This window comes from Cetorhinus maximus, chromosome 24 (assembly GCF_964194155.1).
Source record: "Cetorhinus maximus chromosome 24, sCetMax3.hap1.1, whole genome shotgun sequence".
In the NCBI taxonomy this organism is placed as follows: domain Eukaryota; kingdom Metazoa; phylum Chordata; class Chondrichthyes; order Lamniformes; family Cetorhinidae; genus Cetorhinus; species Cetorhinus maximus.
In genome coordinates, this window is record NC_135902.1 from 23,638,204 (window position 1) to 23,655,222 (window position 17,019).

Genomic DNA, 17,019 nt, shown 5'->3' on the forward strand with positions numbered 1-17,019 from the left:
CATCTCCCTGAGTCTAAGTGCAGCCTCAGGGAGATCGGCTGTAAATGTCAAAAAGATAAAAATAAGAAAAATAAAATTTCCCTAACATGCCCTCTCATGTGACAATGTCCATAATTTTCACAAAAACTTTTATTAAAATTTTTTAAAACCTACATGACCCCTCATCCCGCCTGTGGTTAAGGTTTCATGCTTTTTCTAGCTCGCGCCGGGGCTCTTGGCCTGCCCGCCAACCTTAAGGTTGGACGGGCAGGTCCTTTAATTACATAATTGACTCTGTCAATGGCCTCAATTGGCCATTGACAGGTCGGCGGGCGCGCAGCTGATTTCGCTGCACTCCCGCCTTCCTGAAAATTTAAATGGAGCGCGGTGACGTCGGGAGTTCCCCCAGACGTCATCCCATGTCATTTTACGCTCGACGCGTAAAATCCTGCCCTATGACTCTTTGAATAATCCATTGTATATTTCACCATAAAGTCATAGACTCATTACAGCACAGAAGAAGGCCATTCGGCCCATCGAGTCCATGCCAGCTCTCTATAGAACAACCTAGTCAGTCCCATTCCGCCACTCTATCCCCATAGCATTGCAGGTTTATTTCCCTCAAGTGCCCATCCAATTTCATTTTGAAATAATAGGTTGTCTGTGCTTGTGTTACATAGTTCCAATCGATAATACCCTGAAACTGGGGCTCGCCAGGGATGCCGGTGAAACCCCCTATGTCTGTGAGGTGACAAGCCTTGTGAATTGGATGTGCTGTCCAGCTCTGGGAAACAGGACATCAGTGACCAGCGAGATGTAGTGGTGTGCAGCCATCTACCAGATGCCTCCAAGGTCTGCAGCACATCTTTGAAAGGAGCCAGAGGCAAAGAGGTTCAAGGCCACGTGAAATGCATGGCTACTGGCAGGGCATGGCAAGTAGTACTATGAGGTATGGTGACGAGGGCACAGCTGTCTGTGACCATCTGCCTGGAGAGTCGTAGTCTCCTGTGGGATTGGTTCTCGGTCACCTCCAGGTAGCTCCATCTTCAGTGGCCTATCTTATTCTGAGGTATTGCCATTGTGTCCTTCCTGATCCTCATCCCTCTTCTCTGCCCTCCTGATACCTTGGCCTCTACTCGTCCTGCAGAGAGCATTGTTCTTCAGTGCCTGAAGGGCCCAAAGTCCAAGAGTCATGAGAACAGTTTTTCTTTGTCTTCCTTATCTCAATCTGTCATAAGGCTATGTTTTACAGGGTGCCAGAGTCCCTGCCCCCAACCGCGTGGTGAAAAAGCTGTCCCACTCCAGCAGCTCGTCCCACTCCAGCAGCTCGCCCCACAGGCATTTAACATTCAGATGAGATTTCCGTTCCCATCTTGGCAGCAAGTCAAATGGCTGGCAGCTCTCCTGTTGCAGCTGTGCCATCAGGAGCAGTGGCCACTACTGGGATTGCATCTAGTCCCCAACCACGAGGAACCGAAGTGAAAGGTAAGTGTGGGGGTGGGGTATCGTTGGGACCAGTTGGCGGGCTGAGGCGAGGGGGTTGGGTGGCCAAGGTAGACAGGCCAGAGGGGGAGGAGAATCGGGTAGGGGAAGAAACCTGGTGTGGGGGGGCCGTTAAAAGAGGCATCCCCATGTCATCTTGCACACCACCAGACACACAGTGAAAGCTGCCAGGCTGGACGCTTGTCATGGATGTCCTCTGCTGCTGGTTAAGTCACAACAGCACTGGGATGAGGCCTTAAGTGGTCATTAATTTTACTCTGTATCCTGATTTCCAAGTCATTTATATATTTGCAATAAAGCTAAGTTGTCCTAGCACTGATTGTTGGAGAACACCACTGTCTATCATCCTCCAGGCTGAAAAACAACCATTGATCATGATTCACTGTTTTTTGTCCTTTAGCCAAATTTTTGTCCAAGCTGTCACTGACCCTCCTAGTCCATGAGCCTCAACTTTGTTAACCAGCCTTTTATGTGGTACTTTATCAAATGCTTTCTTAAAATCCATTTAGACAACATCCATCACATTCCCTTCAGCAGCCTTCTCTGTTACTTCATCAAAAAATTCAATTAGATTAGCATGATTTACCTTTTACAAATCCATGCACTCTCCTAATTACATACGAACATGCGAGTTAAGGAGCAAGAGTAGGCCACTCGGCCCTTCAAGCCTGCTCTGCCATTTAATAAGATCATGGCTGGTCTGATTGTAACCTCAACTCCACATCCCCCCGATAACCCTTCACCCCCTTGGTTGTCAATAATCTATCTAGCTCTGCCTTAAAAGTGTTCAAAAACTCAGCTTCCAACGCCTTTTGAGGAAGAGAATTTCAAAGACACTCAGTCCTCTGAGAGAAAAAATTTCTCCTCATCTCTGACTCCTTACCTTGACCCCTAGTTCAAGATTCTCCCACAAGAGGAAACATGCTTTCCATATCCACCCTGTCAAGATCCCTCAGGATCTTTTATGTTTCAATCAAGTCACCTCTCACTCTTCTAAACTCCAGCAGATACAAGCCTAGTCTGTCCAACCTTTCTTCATAAGACAACCCTCCCATTCCAGGTATTAGTCTAGTAAACCTTCTCTGAACTGCTTCCGATGCATTTACATCCTTAAGTAAGGAGACCGATACTGTACACAGTACTCCAGATATGGTCTCACCTATTAAATCAAATCTCTCCAAGTGCCTATTAATTTTTTTTCTAATTATTTCTAATTATTCAAATCCAAAACCTTGCCCACCACTGATGTTAAACTGACCAGCCTGTAGTTATGGGAATGTCTTTATACTTTTTCTTGAACAAGGTGGTATCACCTTCCTACTTGTTCCTGAATGACACACACAACCAATTGTGTCTACTGTCCTTTCAGAGGCCCGAGATCAAAGCTAAAGAAAAGTTGATTTTCCTATTAAGATCATTCATAACAGTTCTACGCTCCAAAGACATGATTCCTGTTGAGGCTGCGGCCTGCCTGTGTTACCTCAACAGAAATGACGAAGAAGCCATTGACTATCTAATAAGCTACCTTCATGATGGCAACTCCTACCAGAAGAATCAGGTACAGGCCCTGTCTTATTGTTTTTTTTTGTGGAAAAGATCGAACTAGGCCTCAGACCCTAGAGAGGGCAGGCATGTTATCTGGAGGTTTGCCCAAACAGGAAGCAAGTTATGAAGAAGTGTAGATTAAAGTGACTCTTCAAACAATTTCAGTGATTAAATCAAGAAACAAGATCATAATGTGTTTATCTGAAGGTGAACAATGGTAATCAAATTGCTAAAGAGTTCTGTAAAGAAGGATTGCATGAACTTAGCTCAAGTGTTCTGTTCATGAGGGTCCGTTTGGATGATCTCTGCTGCTTGTAGTGACTATCAGCTGCAAGCGAGCATAGTCACCTGGATGCTGGGTGATAGGCCCCAGCTTTTTCCAGACGAAACCCAAATTGTAATATGGATAAACTCTATCAGTTCATGTCTTTATTTAATGGGTAGAGTTGACTTTTGTCCACAGGTGGTGAGTTGTCGGTGGCAGCTGGGCTGTTTCTGATGTTCCCCATCACCCCCCAGCTCTTGACAGAGTAAATAAAAAAGTGCCTCCACGGGCAGGAAGGTCAGTGACAGGGGGACACACTGTCATGTCATTGGCAAAATAACTGTGGGAGATAAGAAAATTTTCTTTACGCAGCAATTGGTTGTGATCTGTTAAAAGCAAAATACTGCGGATGCTGGAAATCTGGAATAAAAACAGAAAATGCTGGAAAAACTCAGCAGGCCTGACAGCATCTGTGGAGAGAAAAACAGAGTTAACACTTTGAGTCTGCATGGCCCTTCTTCAGAGCTGGTTTTGATCTGGAATGTGCTACCTGAAAGGGCAGTGGCAACAGATTTAATAGTAGCTTTCAAAAAGGGAATTGGATAAATTTTACAGGACCATGGTGAAAGAGCTGGGTGGATGGTGGGGGAGGGGAGGTGGGGCTAATTGGATAGGCCTACCAAAGTGTTGGCACAGACGCAATGGGCCAAATAGCCTCCTCCTATACTGTACAATTCTATGAGAGCCACTGCACCACTCAACCGCCTCCTTCAATTGATCATTTCAGATGAAAGTCAATTCTAGCAGGACTCTGGTGAACCAGTCTTTTTTGACCTTCAGACAATATCCACAATTATCAATCTGGTGCTAGCTGACAGATCACCAGATTTATTTGCATTTCTCAATTTGGAACTGGCTTTGAATTCAGTCTGGTGGTCTGGGGGACCATATCCTAACTTCTAGAAAGTCACCATGATGTGATAGGTTTCCAGGGAAGAGGCATGAGGCAGACAGTGTCAGTGCAGTCAAGAAACTCAGGGTAACAGCTTTGCTAATTTTACTTTTATGAAAGAGAAAATGTAGAAGAAGTCAAGGATTTAGCCACATTTTCCCTCCCACAGGCTCTGGAAGTGGTGGTGAAATACCTCGGGATACATGAACCATTCTCAATCCAAGCTCTTCTGCAGCAGTTCCGAACTTCCTCTGTCTACGAGGTTTGTGTCAGATTCCATCACTCTTCTTCTTCAGTGCAAGTGACCAGGTTGAAATAAGGTTCATGTCAGTTTGGATCAAGATACGATGGTATAGAGGTCTGGGCAATACCTTGCACCCCTACTGACTAGACGTCATGCATTCCCAGCATTAATATGCCCTGATTCCCCCTCTTTTCTGTCCCCTGCCCCTCCCCGTCCCCCTCCTCTTTCCCTCCTTCCCCATCCTCACTCCCGCTCCCCCCTCCACTTGCCTCCCCCTTCCTGCTGTGTTGATGACCAGGTCTGCAGCTTCCTGCTGCTGGCTCTGGCAGGCCAGTCTGATCACATACAGTGTTGATGCTGTGATGGCTGCCCTGTGGATTTCCGGGGCCATTGCAAGTGCAGCAAGAAGATTATCTTCCATCACTATGTCTAAAGAAATTGTGAAAACATTCCATCCTTCCAATGTCTCTATAACACATTGCAAACATCCAAAATCTTCCCTGATTTGTTCGCAGGAACTGGGTTAATATTTCTTTATGAATGGCTGGGTAATCAGTCTTTCTAGTGATGGCTCTAATGATGTGTGAGGTCCTGTTTCTTGATCAGATGATTTTGATCATCTGAATACAGCAGGACTGACAATCCAGGCTGCCTTGTGTGAACTGAGGGTTCACTGAGGAATCGATAATCGATAATGAGATAAATCAATATTAACTCTTCAAATGAGGCAGTGAGTCAGTAACTAGAATGATAATATTAATCAGATTCAGAAGAACAAAGAGAGCAGAATCTTCTTTGGAAGCTTGACTCTTAGCTGCCCCCTGAATTGGCCTAACAGCTGCAGTGGTTCAAGAACAAGGCCCAGCACCAGCTTCTCAGGGCAACTAAATATTGAAAATAAATGTCAGTCTTGTCATCCCGAGAATGAATAGGAGAGGGGGTGGAATGTCCAACTAGAAACAGGATCCATATTGGGAAGTCCGAAATTCTTGAAAAGGAGAGATTTTGATGGCTTTGGGGAAAGGACAGAGGGATAGGACTAAGTAGAAAGCCCTTTCAGAGATCCAGCACAGATAATGTGCTGAATGACCTCCTATTTTGCTGTAAAACTCAAAGATCTTGAAATTTTGTGGGCTGCTCTCCACTGCTGTGACTGCAGGGAGCAGAATCTCAGCTGCTTTATACACATCCAGACACTATGCTCTACATCCCAGGAGCACAGTCATTTGGTGTATCTCCAAGATATTTCCTTGCTCCTGTAAAAGTTTGGGACCTAACAAAAGATCTCAAAAGTGACCCACACGAGCTCTTGGCTCTCAGCTGCTATGAATTCCACTGAGGGTTCTCAGGGTCGTAAAGGGTGGAATTTCACCTGGAGATCCCCAAGCACATCCCTTGACATAGATTCATTCAATCACAACTTAAAAAGACTCGTCCTTATCTAGGAGGCACAGTGGGGGTAATTTTGACTTCTGCGATAGTTGGCAATCAATGAAGTCAGGAGAGATGTCAAATGGACTGCTGATTCATTTGCACTCATTTTAAACTCTCACCAAGTCCACATTACACCCAGCAAGTCAAATAGATGGGAACAGAAAGATACAAAGAGACAGTGATCGGTTATGTGCGTGGACAAAACAATGGCTGATGGAACTCATTGGAGGGAAATGAAAAGTGGACCTAGGAAAGATAGGCTAGAGTGTTTTCTAAATGACGAGAAGATAAGAACTGTGAGGAGCTGACAGATTTAGGAATCCAAGTAGAGAAATCACTAAAGGCTGGTATAAAAAATAATTTAAAAGGCTACTGCAATGGTGCTCTTTATTTCAAGGGGATTGGAAGTTATATACCTGCTATGCAGAGCTCTGGTTGGACCCATTTAGAGCATTGTGTCCAGCTCTGTGCACTGTACCTCAAGAAGGAAATATTGGCCTTTGAAGAGATGCACTGCAGATTGATATAAGGGAAAAGAAGATTAGGTTTTAAGAACAGGTTGTATAGATGAGATTTGTATTCTCTATAGAAGATTAAGACATTATCTAATCAAGGTGTCTAAAGTATTAAAACAATTCAATAGGGTAGATAGAGAGAAAGCATTTCCTCTGGTGGCACAGTCCATATCAAGGATGTATAACCTTAAAATTAGGACTAGACCAATCGGGAGGTAAATCGGGAAGCATTTTCTCACAGACGGTGATGGAAATCTCAAAATCTCTCCTCTCAAAAGGCTATGGATACTGGGGTCACTTGGAGTTTTGGGAATAGATTTTTTTGGGGTAAGTGTTTCAAGGGATATGGAAGTTGAGTGATCTGGGTAAATGGAATTGAGATTTAGCTGCAATGGTGGGCAAGATTCTGGAAACAATTATTCAGGATAGAATTAGTAGTCACATGGAAAAATATGGGTTGATAGGGAAGAGCCAGCATGGATTTCTAAAGGGGAAATCGTGTTTAACTAACTTGCTGGAATTTTTTTGAAGAGGTGACAGAGAAGGTCGATAAGAGTAATGCTGTTGATGTGGTGTACATGAACTTTCAAAAGGCATTTGATACAGTGCCACACAACAGACTTGTGAGAAAAATTATTGCTCATGGAATAAAAGGAACAGTAGCAACGTGGATACAAAATTGGCTGAAAAATAGGAAACAGAGAGTGATGGTCAATGGATATTTTTCGGGTTTATAGTGGAGTTCCCCAGGGGTCAGTATTGCTTTTCCTGACATATATTAATGATCTAGATTTTGGTGTGTAGGGGACAATTTCAAAGTTTGCGGAAGATACGAAGCTTGGGAGTGTTGTAAACTGTGAGGACAGTGTAGAACTTCAAAAGGACATAGACAAGTTGGTGGAGTGAGCAGATAGGTGGCAGATGAAGTTCACTGCGGAGAAGTGTGAGGTGATGCATTTTGGTAGGAAGAACATGGACAGACAATATAAAATAAGGGGTGAAATTTTGAAGGGGGTGCAGGAGCAGAAAGAACTGGGTGTATGTGTGCATAGATCATTAAAGGGGGCAAGACAGGTGAAGAGAGCAGTTAATAAAGCATATAGTATCCTTGGCTTTATTAATAGGGGCATAGAGTACAAGAGCAAGGAGGTTATGCTGAATTTATATAAGACACTCGTTAGACCACAGCTGGAGTATTGTGTACAGTTCTGGGCGCCACATTATAGGAAGGATGTGAACACATTGGAAAGAGTGCATAAGAGGTTTACAAGAATGGTTCCAGGGATGAGAAACTTCAGTTACGAAGATAGATTGGATTTGATGGAGATGTTCAGAATCATGAGGGGGCTGGCCAGATTAGATAGGGAGAAGCTGTTCCCACTCCTAAAAGGATCAAGAATGAGAGGGCACAGGTTTAAAATGATTTGCAAAAGAAGCAAATGTGACGTGAGAAAAAACTTCATAACACAATACATAGTTCGGGTCTGGAATGCACTGCCTGGAAGTGTGTTGGACGCAGGTTCAATCGAGGCATTCAAGAGGGCATTAGGTGATTGTTTTTATTCAAATAATGTGCAGGGTACGGGGAAAAGGCAGGGCAATGGCACTAGGTCATAATGCTCATTTAGAGAGCTGGTGCAGACACAATGGGCCGAACGGCCTCCTCCTGTGCTGTTAAAACTCTGTGATTTTGAGATACAGATAAAATGACGAATGGGTTTGAGGCTGAACAGCCTGGTCCTGTTCCTAGCACATGAACTCAAACCAAACCTGGTGTGCTGCAAAATGCTCCTGCCTGATGAATTCTATTCTTGGGTCTGCCTCACTAATCCAGATCCATGTTTAATGCCCCCAGCACCGGTTGAAGGCATTGGATTTATTAGCCAATGTTGGACCATCGCACATCACAAAGGCCGGCCTGCATCAGACTGTGCTTGAGGCACTGAAGGAAAAACTGTGGGACGACCCAGTTCTGGTAAGGAACTTCAAAAGCTCCACACATTGATTCCCCAATTGCTCAGTATGTGACCACACTACACGGTGTAATGTTGAGCAGTATGGACCTGGAGATCCCAGGTTCAGTATGGTGTGGGATTATATTTCACCTCAATGTGATTAGGCTATGGAGGGAGGAGAAACACAGCCAGGCTTCCTGCTCTTCATTGGAATCCCGCTGGGAAAAAATGGAATTTGGATTAATGGGATTGGGCTCCACTCTGATACCTGCATATTTCAATGTCCTCCTGGCACTCGCTGCCAAGGTTGATAAGCAATGAACTGCTGGCGCATGGGAGAATAGTCTGGTATTTGTGGAACTTTACCCCAGAGAAAGGCAGAACAGTCTGGGACTTCTCTCTCAAAATTCTACTTTCATCCTCCCTCTTGATTCCCAGACACCTTGGCACTGGTCCAACAACAACATGTATTTGTATAACATCCTTAATGTGTTGGATCTGTCCCAAGGTGCTTTACAGGAGCAATATCAAACAAAGTTTTCCACCAGGTCAAATAAGGAGATATTAGACAGATGACCAAAAGTTTGGTCAAAGTTGTAGGTTGTAAGGAGTGTCTTAAAGGAGGAAAGAGAGGCAGAGAGGTTTATGGAAGAGAATTTCAGAACTTGGGGCCTGAAGGCATAGCTGCCAATGATGGAGCAATTAAAAACAAGAATGAGCAAGAGGGCAGAATTAAAGGAATGCAGGTGTCTTGGAGGGTTTGGGCCTGGAGGAAATTACAGAGATAGGGAAGGACGAGGCCACGGAGGGATTTGAAAACAAGGATGAGAATTTTAAAATCAAGGTGTTACTTCAGCAGGTCAGCAAGCACAGGTGTGATGGGCAAACAGGACTTGATGCGAGCTAGGACATGGACAGCAGTTAAAGGAGGATGGACCAGCCAGAAGTGTGTTGGAATAATTAAGTGTGGAGGTATCCAAGGCTGAGAGTTTCAGCAGCAGATGAGTTGAAGACGGGGTAAAGTTGGATGATGCTATGGAGTTGAAAATAGGCGATCATGGTGGTCAGAGGCTCATCTCGGGGTCAAATATGACACCAAGGTTACAAACAGACTGGTTCAGCCTCAGAGTTTCCAGAGAGTTAGATGGAGTCAGTAGTTAGGCATTTGGAGCAGGACCCTAAGACATAACTTCAGTCTTCCCAATATTTAATTGGAAGAAATTCATGCTCAATAAGTACTGAATGTCGGATAAGCAGTTTGGAAATTTAGAGAAAGTGGAGGGATTAGGAGAGTGGGTGGTGAGATAGAGCTGGGTGTCGCTGGGGTACATGTGAAAATAAATGTCCTTTTGGATGATGTCGCTGAGGGGCAACATGTAGATGAGAAATTGGAGGAGGCCAAGGATCAATCCTTGGGGGTCACCAGAGGTAATGGTGCAGAAGCAGGAAGAAAAGTCACTGCAGATGATTCTCTGGCTGCAGTTAGATAGATAAGAATGAAACCAGGTGGGAGCAGTCCCACCCAGCTGAACAACAGCAGAGGCATTGGAGGAGGATCGTGTGGTCAACCACCTCAAAGGCTGTAGACAGGCTGAGAAGGACAAAGGGGGAAAGTTTACCTTTGTTACATCACAAAGGATGTCATTTGTGACTCTAAGATCTGTTTCGGTATTCTGGCAGGGGCAGAACCCTGATTGGAGGAATTAAAATATGGAGATCCAAGAAAGATAGAAATGGATTTGGGAAGTGACAGCACATTCGGGGAATTTGTAGAGGAAAGGGAGGTTGGAGATGGGACGGTAGCTGGCAAGGATGGTGGTGTCAAGGGTCAGTTTTTTGAGGAGAGGGGTGATGATGGCAGAAAGGAGAGAGGAGCCAACGCCTAAACACCTGAAGAAGAGAGGGACAACACCTGATGAGAGAGAACCACTAACAATCTGCTAATTTGGGAGCTGGAAAGGAAACTAGGGTTGGTCAGCAGTTTAGTCAGAATAGGGTTGAGGGAGCAGGAGGTGGATCTCGTGGACAAGATGAGGGGTTATAGGAGAGAAACTAGATTAAGATGCAAGTTCAGAGTTGGGACAGGAAGGGACCTTGGAGGAAGTTTGACCAGCTGAGCTAGTGGAAGAGAGAGAAGCAGCAGAGACAGCTGATAGGATGGTCTCGAACTTAGCGCCAAAGAAACCCATGAACTCCTCACACTTATTGTTGGAAATGAGAATGGAGGGGATCGGAATAAAGGCCAGAATTTTCCGGCTGACGTGCGGGTGGCGGAGCCCAAACGTCAGCGCTTAAAATGTCGTGCGCTGATGTCGCGCGAGCGTCCCGACGTCAGCGCACGGCATCGCGATATTTCGGTCAGCGGGCGCGCTCAGCAGTGGGGGGCGTTCACCCACCATTAATTGAAGGGCTCGTTAAGGCCCTTAACTTGCCAATTGTCCAGGATTTTGAGGGGCCCGTGCGAACTTCGGGTCAGAGCACGGGCCCAATGGGCAGGCGGGTAGGAGATTTTTAAAGAAAACTCATGCAATGTCGGGATATGTGGACTCAGAGGGGTTGTTCATGTTTTACATGAAGTTTTAATTGCAGAAAGTGTTTTAAAGTTGCCTGTTTGATTGTTAGCAGTTCACATCGATTTCCAAGAGCTTCTTGTGTACTTTGAAACCAGTCTGCAGACAGTAATCTTTCTCGGGCCTGCAGCTTTCCGGAGCCTGGGGATATGGGTTCTGACCTCTCCACTGAAGGCAGCTCCCCTGAGGAGGAAGGGAGGATAAGAGGAATAAGGAGGCCAGGACAGGACAATCAGCCTCCAGGGGAGCCACCTTTGGGAGGCCAGGCGCAGGCACAAGGAGCGCAGGGCCAAGAGGTTGTCCAAGGTGCAAGGGGCCGCAGAAGACGCCACTATCCTGCTGCCAGGGTTTACAGGCGGCGAAGCAGCTACCTCAATATGACTGAGATGCAGTGCCGAAGGAGGCTCCAACTCTCAAGGGAGACCGTCAACTATATCTGTCAGATGATTGGCCCTGAGATCTCTCCTAACTGTCTGGGTGGACACCCCATGCCAGGGGCTCTGCAGGTCACAGTTGCCCTCCACGTCTATGCCTCTGGCTCCTTCTAGGGCTCGGTGGGTGATCTTTGCGGTGTCTCCCAATCAGCTGTCCACACTTGTGACAAGCAGGTTACAGACGCTCTGTTCAAACGGGTATCCACCTTCATCCACTTCCGCTGTGACCAGGCAAGTCAGATACAGCGAGCCAGAGGCTTCGCGGCCATTGCTGGCTTCCCCCGCGTCCAGGGTGCAATAGACTGTACACATGTGGACATCAAGGCGCCAGCAGGTGAGCCCGGTGCCTTCGTCAACAGGAAGGGCTTCCACTCCATGAACGTGCAGATAGTGTGTGATCACCGGATGCAGATTCTACAAGTCTGTGCAAGGTACCCAGGCAGCTCCCACGATGCCTACATCCTCAGACACTCCCAGGTGCCGGGGCTCTTCAGTGCTCCAGCTCGGCTGAATGGTTGGCTGCTGGGTGACAAGGGCTATCCCCTGCGAAGTTGGTCATGACACCACTCCGCCATCCAAGAACAGAAGCTGAGCAGCGGTACAATAGGAGCCAGGACACCACAAGGGCTGTGGTGGAGAGAGCCATCGGTCTTCTCAAGATGCGCTTCCGTTGCCTGGACCGCTCAGAGGGCGCACTCCAGTACACCCCAGATCCCGTCTCTGTGATAGTGGTAGCATGCTGCGCTGTGCACAATCTTGCACTGGAAAGGGGGGATGCAGTTGGCGATGAAGACTTTGACGCCGTGAATGAGGCTGCACATGATGAATCCAGCAGTGCCTCAGAGGATGAGGAAGCACAGGGCGATGATGAGGGGCAGAACGATGACCCGCATTTACACCAAGGAGGCAGGGACACCCGGGACAATTTAATCCAAAGAACCTTCAGGTAGCTCCACCACCCATGGATCAGCAGGAGCAGCATTGCCTGGCGCTTCCAAACGTGGCAATTAGGTGCTACATCTTCCACCTGTTCAGCTGCAAATAAGGGTTTAGTACAGAAACATCAATGTCCACTCAAACACTCATGATAAATATGTGAATAAGAAAAATGCACCACAAACAAAAGACCCTCAGCCATTGTTACAAGGGTGGACTTTATTTTGTCCAAAAGAAAAGCACACAGCACTTTTTTGCGATCACAAAAATATGGGTCCCTATTCTAAGGCCAACACAAAATCACCAGTGACATACCTGTGGAGTGCCTAAGGTGCTTTATGCTTACGTTTTCAGGTGCTACGTCTAGGTGACGCCCCATCGCTCGGAGTGGCTTAAGAGACAGCCTGCTGACTCTGCTGTCCTATTGGCCTCGATGACCTTGGCGGGCGTCCTCTGGCCCGTGGAGCCTATGATGGCCCTGCCTGGGAGGGAGTGGCCAGTTCCAGAACCAGCACCTCCCCAGTTGTCGCAGCCTCAACGGAAGAAACGTTGACTGGCAGAGGGGTGGAGGAGCTGCTGCCCTCATCCGGAGCGGCCTGAGAGGAGCTCGCAGCGACGACAGGCAGCTGCTGCGCCGATGTGAGGTCCCTTTCGACCTCCCTGCTCACTGCAGATGCATTAGCACTGAGCGCCGACGCTTGGTGTCCACAACATCTCCCACAATGGAAAACACCACCTGTGGCCAGAATGGCTGTGAGGGCTTGCAGGTCAGAGCGTAACCCAATCATAAAATGTTCCATTCAATTGAAGCCCCTCTCTATGAGAGATGCCAATCTCTCATTGGAGGAAGCCTGAAGCTCTGCCCTGAGGGCCAAACCTTCACGTGCACTCTGCCTGGACTCCTCCATTGCAGAGAGCAACTGAAGCACACCCTCATGCAACCCTGCCAGATGCAAACGCACTTCCTGCCACCTGTCTTGCAGCTGCTGCAATGGGGACAACTCCAGAGGCACGTCGACAGTGCCGGACTCAGCATGTGCCTGGTCCCCTGCAGCCCTCCGGCTGCTGGCGCCATCGGCACTCTCTGCCCCTACCATCTCCTCCAGCGATCGTGATGTGCCCTCTCCACTGTGACCTGGGACACTCACCGACGGTAAAGTCCCCACCGAGGTGTGTGTGCCTGCGCTGGTGCCTGGCTGGCTGAAATGATGTGGCGTAAGTTGCACATGTTGCCCCTCAGGTGCGGAGGGGGGGTTGCGGGGTCGACGTGCGGGTCGCTCTGGTGGTGATGCTGAAATTAACAACAAGGACAGTGCACCAGTTAGCGAACATTCAGTTCAACCTTTCATCCCTTTCCCCCCAGCCTCATAAGTCGCTCACTCTTCAAGACCCTAAGGAGAAGAACATTGGTGAGGTGGAAAAGAGTCAAGATGAGCCCCAACCATTAAATGCACATGCAGACAGGCTGGTTAGATGGCCTCAGGAATGCCACATGGCATGTTATGAACCATAGGAGTGGGGAGAGTGCAGAGGTACCTGACCTGGATGCATTGTGGCCTGGATAGTTGCAGGGCTGAGGAAACATCACAAACAGTAGCGACATTTGCCGTTGATCACAGGAGATTGAAAGGTCAAATTATTGGCCTTCATTCCGTAAGGAGGGGCATAGACCGGGTGGGGCAGAAGGCAACATTTCTCCTTGGCGCAGGGATGTGTAACATGGTGGCATTTATTTAAGTTGAATGCCATGAGATTCACAGCTGAGGTGCTGAGGACCCTTTGGACAGAGTAATGTGGGACGCACTGGCTGAAAGGGTGGTGGAGGTCCCAAACCCCTCAGATGAAATAAGTCTTTGGCTGTGCAGCAGCGATCCAGTGGCATGTTAGACCATGGTGATAGTGGTCACAAATGGGATAAGGTGACTTTGGAAGATGGTGGAGGCGCAATTCCTCAAGGGGACGAGGGTCCCTTCTGTATGACCCACATGTCAGAGTGTCTCAGTCTGTGAATGAGCAGTGTTGCAGCATTAACGGTTGCAGCAACCATTGGTGGTTTGGATGGTGGGCAGACAGAGTGGATGGGACTGTGGACCTCAAATACCTGGCTGCTGGACCCCAGCCTCGCCACCCCCGGCTGCCCTGGCCTCCTGACTCCTGCCCAGCTCCATGGCCTGCTCCTCAAAAGGTGTGAGGCGATGCAAGAGGGCGCACCTCCTGTCCTCTGGTGCTCCTGGGCGTTGTGGTGACTTTTTGCCTGCAAAACAGGGAAGAGGATTCATTGGGGCTGATCGCTCATCTACTCTGCACGCACATGCCGCACCCCAACCACAGTGGCCCATCTGAGGCCTCCAGCGGCTCCTGTCCACACTACTGGTGATCAGCCCCCAGAAGATAGTACGGCTGGTCCCAACCCCCTCCCCCAACGGCCACCTTGGACACATTCGGCGTCCATCACTTTGAATATCACACGGGTCTTAGCGCGCATGGCAAGGAGGTGCAACTAGGTGCGGCGCTGATGCCAGCAGATGGCACTTGCCCAAAACACCTTGAGGCACCCCTTGCACCATCTCATTACCATCAATATGACATGTGTTGGAGTTCTGAGTATGTGTCTAGCGGCCTCCCCTGCAGGTTGCTCCCAGACTACTCAAATGCCACAAACACCAACATATGCTGCGGGGAGAACCCATCTTCTCCTCAACCACTAAGGCTGATGTAAGCATGGTCAGTACCCATTTGCCCACCCAGCGTGCGACAGATGCCCTCTGCAGTAACGACAGCAAGACATGGTAGGGGGGCTCAAAGGCTAAGGCTCCCTTCTGGGTCAAATGGCCAAGACAGACATGGTACTTACCCGTCCAGAGTGCAGCAAATCATTGAATCTTTTCCTGCACTGGGTGCCAGTGTGCCGCACATCATCATGGGCGCTCACAGCGTCACCCACCTGTTCCCACGCCTGGCTGGTGACATGGGGGGCCCTCCTCCTCCCATCCTCAGTATACAGAAGGTGCCAACGGATGGCCACCTCTTGCAGGAGGACAGCAAGGCATGCATCTGAAAATCAGGGGGCACAGTGGCCCCCTGCTGGCCTCTCCTGCAGCCTGCCCCCCCTCCTCCTGCTCATGCTGCTGTCCAGTCGGACCTCCCTCCCTCCCTCGCCATGGTGCACTGCCTCAAGCAGGCTGCCTGGCCATTCTTTATACAGGCTGCAGGTTCCCCATTGGAACCGGCAGTCTGAGGCCGCCCGCCCCACGACTATTTTCCCGTTCTCCACGGGAGTCACTTACCCGCGGGGCGGGCCTTAATTGGCCCGCCTGCGGAAAATGGTGGCACAGCCTGTTTCTCCAGCGGCAATCAGCCGGCCACTGAGTTGGTCGGGCCCGTCCGACCGACAAATGGAAAGTTCTGGCCAAAGAGTTTAAGAAGACATTTTCCAGTAGAGAAAAGAAGCTGGGAATTATCTTTGCCTTTGAGGATGATCCTGAGCAGTTTCAGCAGACGAAAGCAGGACCCAGTAGTGCTTTATGTGGTTCAGTTAGATATAGTGGTGAATGGTTAAACCAGTTGCTTGCCATATCCTTTCAAGTTTGCATTCCTTCGACTTAAGGGAGCAGTGATGAGGGCCATAGCAGGGAATGGCTAGGGTGAAAGACTAAGGCATTAAAGGTGGAGGTGAGAGTGCACTTGAGAAAATCAGTAGCTGCAGCAATGTTGTGGTGAATGGAAAACCTAAGGCTGGACAATTGGGATTTTGAAAGCTCAATTATAAGTGAATTTCACTAAAAGTTACGCCCCAGGATAGCAAGGCCATAAAAGAAAAGCAATCCAAACATTCCAAGAATTGAAAATTGGAAGTGTTGTACTAAACCTGTATCAAACCTTGCTTAGACCACACTTGGAGAACTACATGCTGTTCTGCTCGCCGTATTATAAAATATATATATATAGGGGCACTGGAGAGGGTGCAGAGAAGATTTACAAGGATGTTACCAGAATTATGTGAGTTTACAATCAGGAAAGCATTAATAGGCTGGTTCCCTTTTCTCTTGGAAAAAAGAAGGCTGAGGGGTGACCTAACAGAGATCTTTAAAATTCTGAAAGGTTTTGATAGAGTGGATAAGAGAGAATATTTCTTCTTGTGGGGAAAAGGCATAATTAGAGGCCATCAGCATAAGATGGTCCCCAAAAATCCAGTAGGGAATTCAGAAGAAACTTCTTTCACTAATGAGTGTTGAGAATGTGGACCTTGCAATCACAGGGAGTGGCTGAAGTGAATAGTATAGATGCATTTAAGGGAAAACTACATAAGCATACAAGGGAGAAGGGAATAGAGGGTTATGATGGTCGATTTAGATGAGGAAAGATGGGAGGAGGTTTGAGTGGAGCATAAACACTGGCATGGATTGGTTGGGCTGAATGGCTCTTTTTGTGCCGTATATTCTATGCAATCCTATGAATTGGAGGATAGTTTCTCCAGGGGTGGACACTGAAGGAGCAGGGTTGGGAGGTGGAGGGGTTGAGGGGGTGGGGGGCATGATTGGAGAGTGATACAGGGAAGTAATCAAAGATGGCCTTTTCTGTGATTGACACAATGGGAGTAGCAAGGCCATATGAGATGACAGGGTCAAGGTGGTGACTGAATATGGGTTGGGGAGTTTACATGGAAGGAGAGATTAAAGGGAGGATA

At 47.9% G+C, this 17,019-nt stretch overlaps 1 protein-coding gene across 1 annotated transcript in view; it reads left to right on the forward strand.

Annotated features, from left to right (window-relative positions):
* The window catches only part of LOC144699720 (protein HEATR9-like), an 80,030-nt gene that overhangs the window by 7,961 nt on the left and 55,050 nt on the right, over nt 1-17,019 (forward strand). The window contains exons 4-6 of the mRNA XM_078570874.1: nt 2,852-3,040; nt 4,414-4,506; nt 8,293-8,412. Coding sequence (XP_078427000.1) covers nt 2,852-3,040; nt 4,414-4,506; nt 8,293-8,412 — 402 coding nt within the window. The remainder of the gene's footprint in view (nt 1-2,851; nt 3,041-4,413; nt 4,507-8,292; nt 8,413-17,019) is intronic.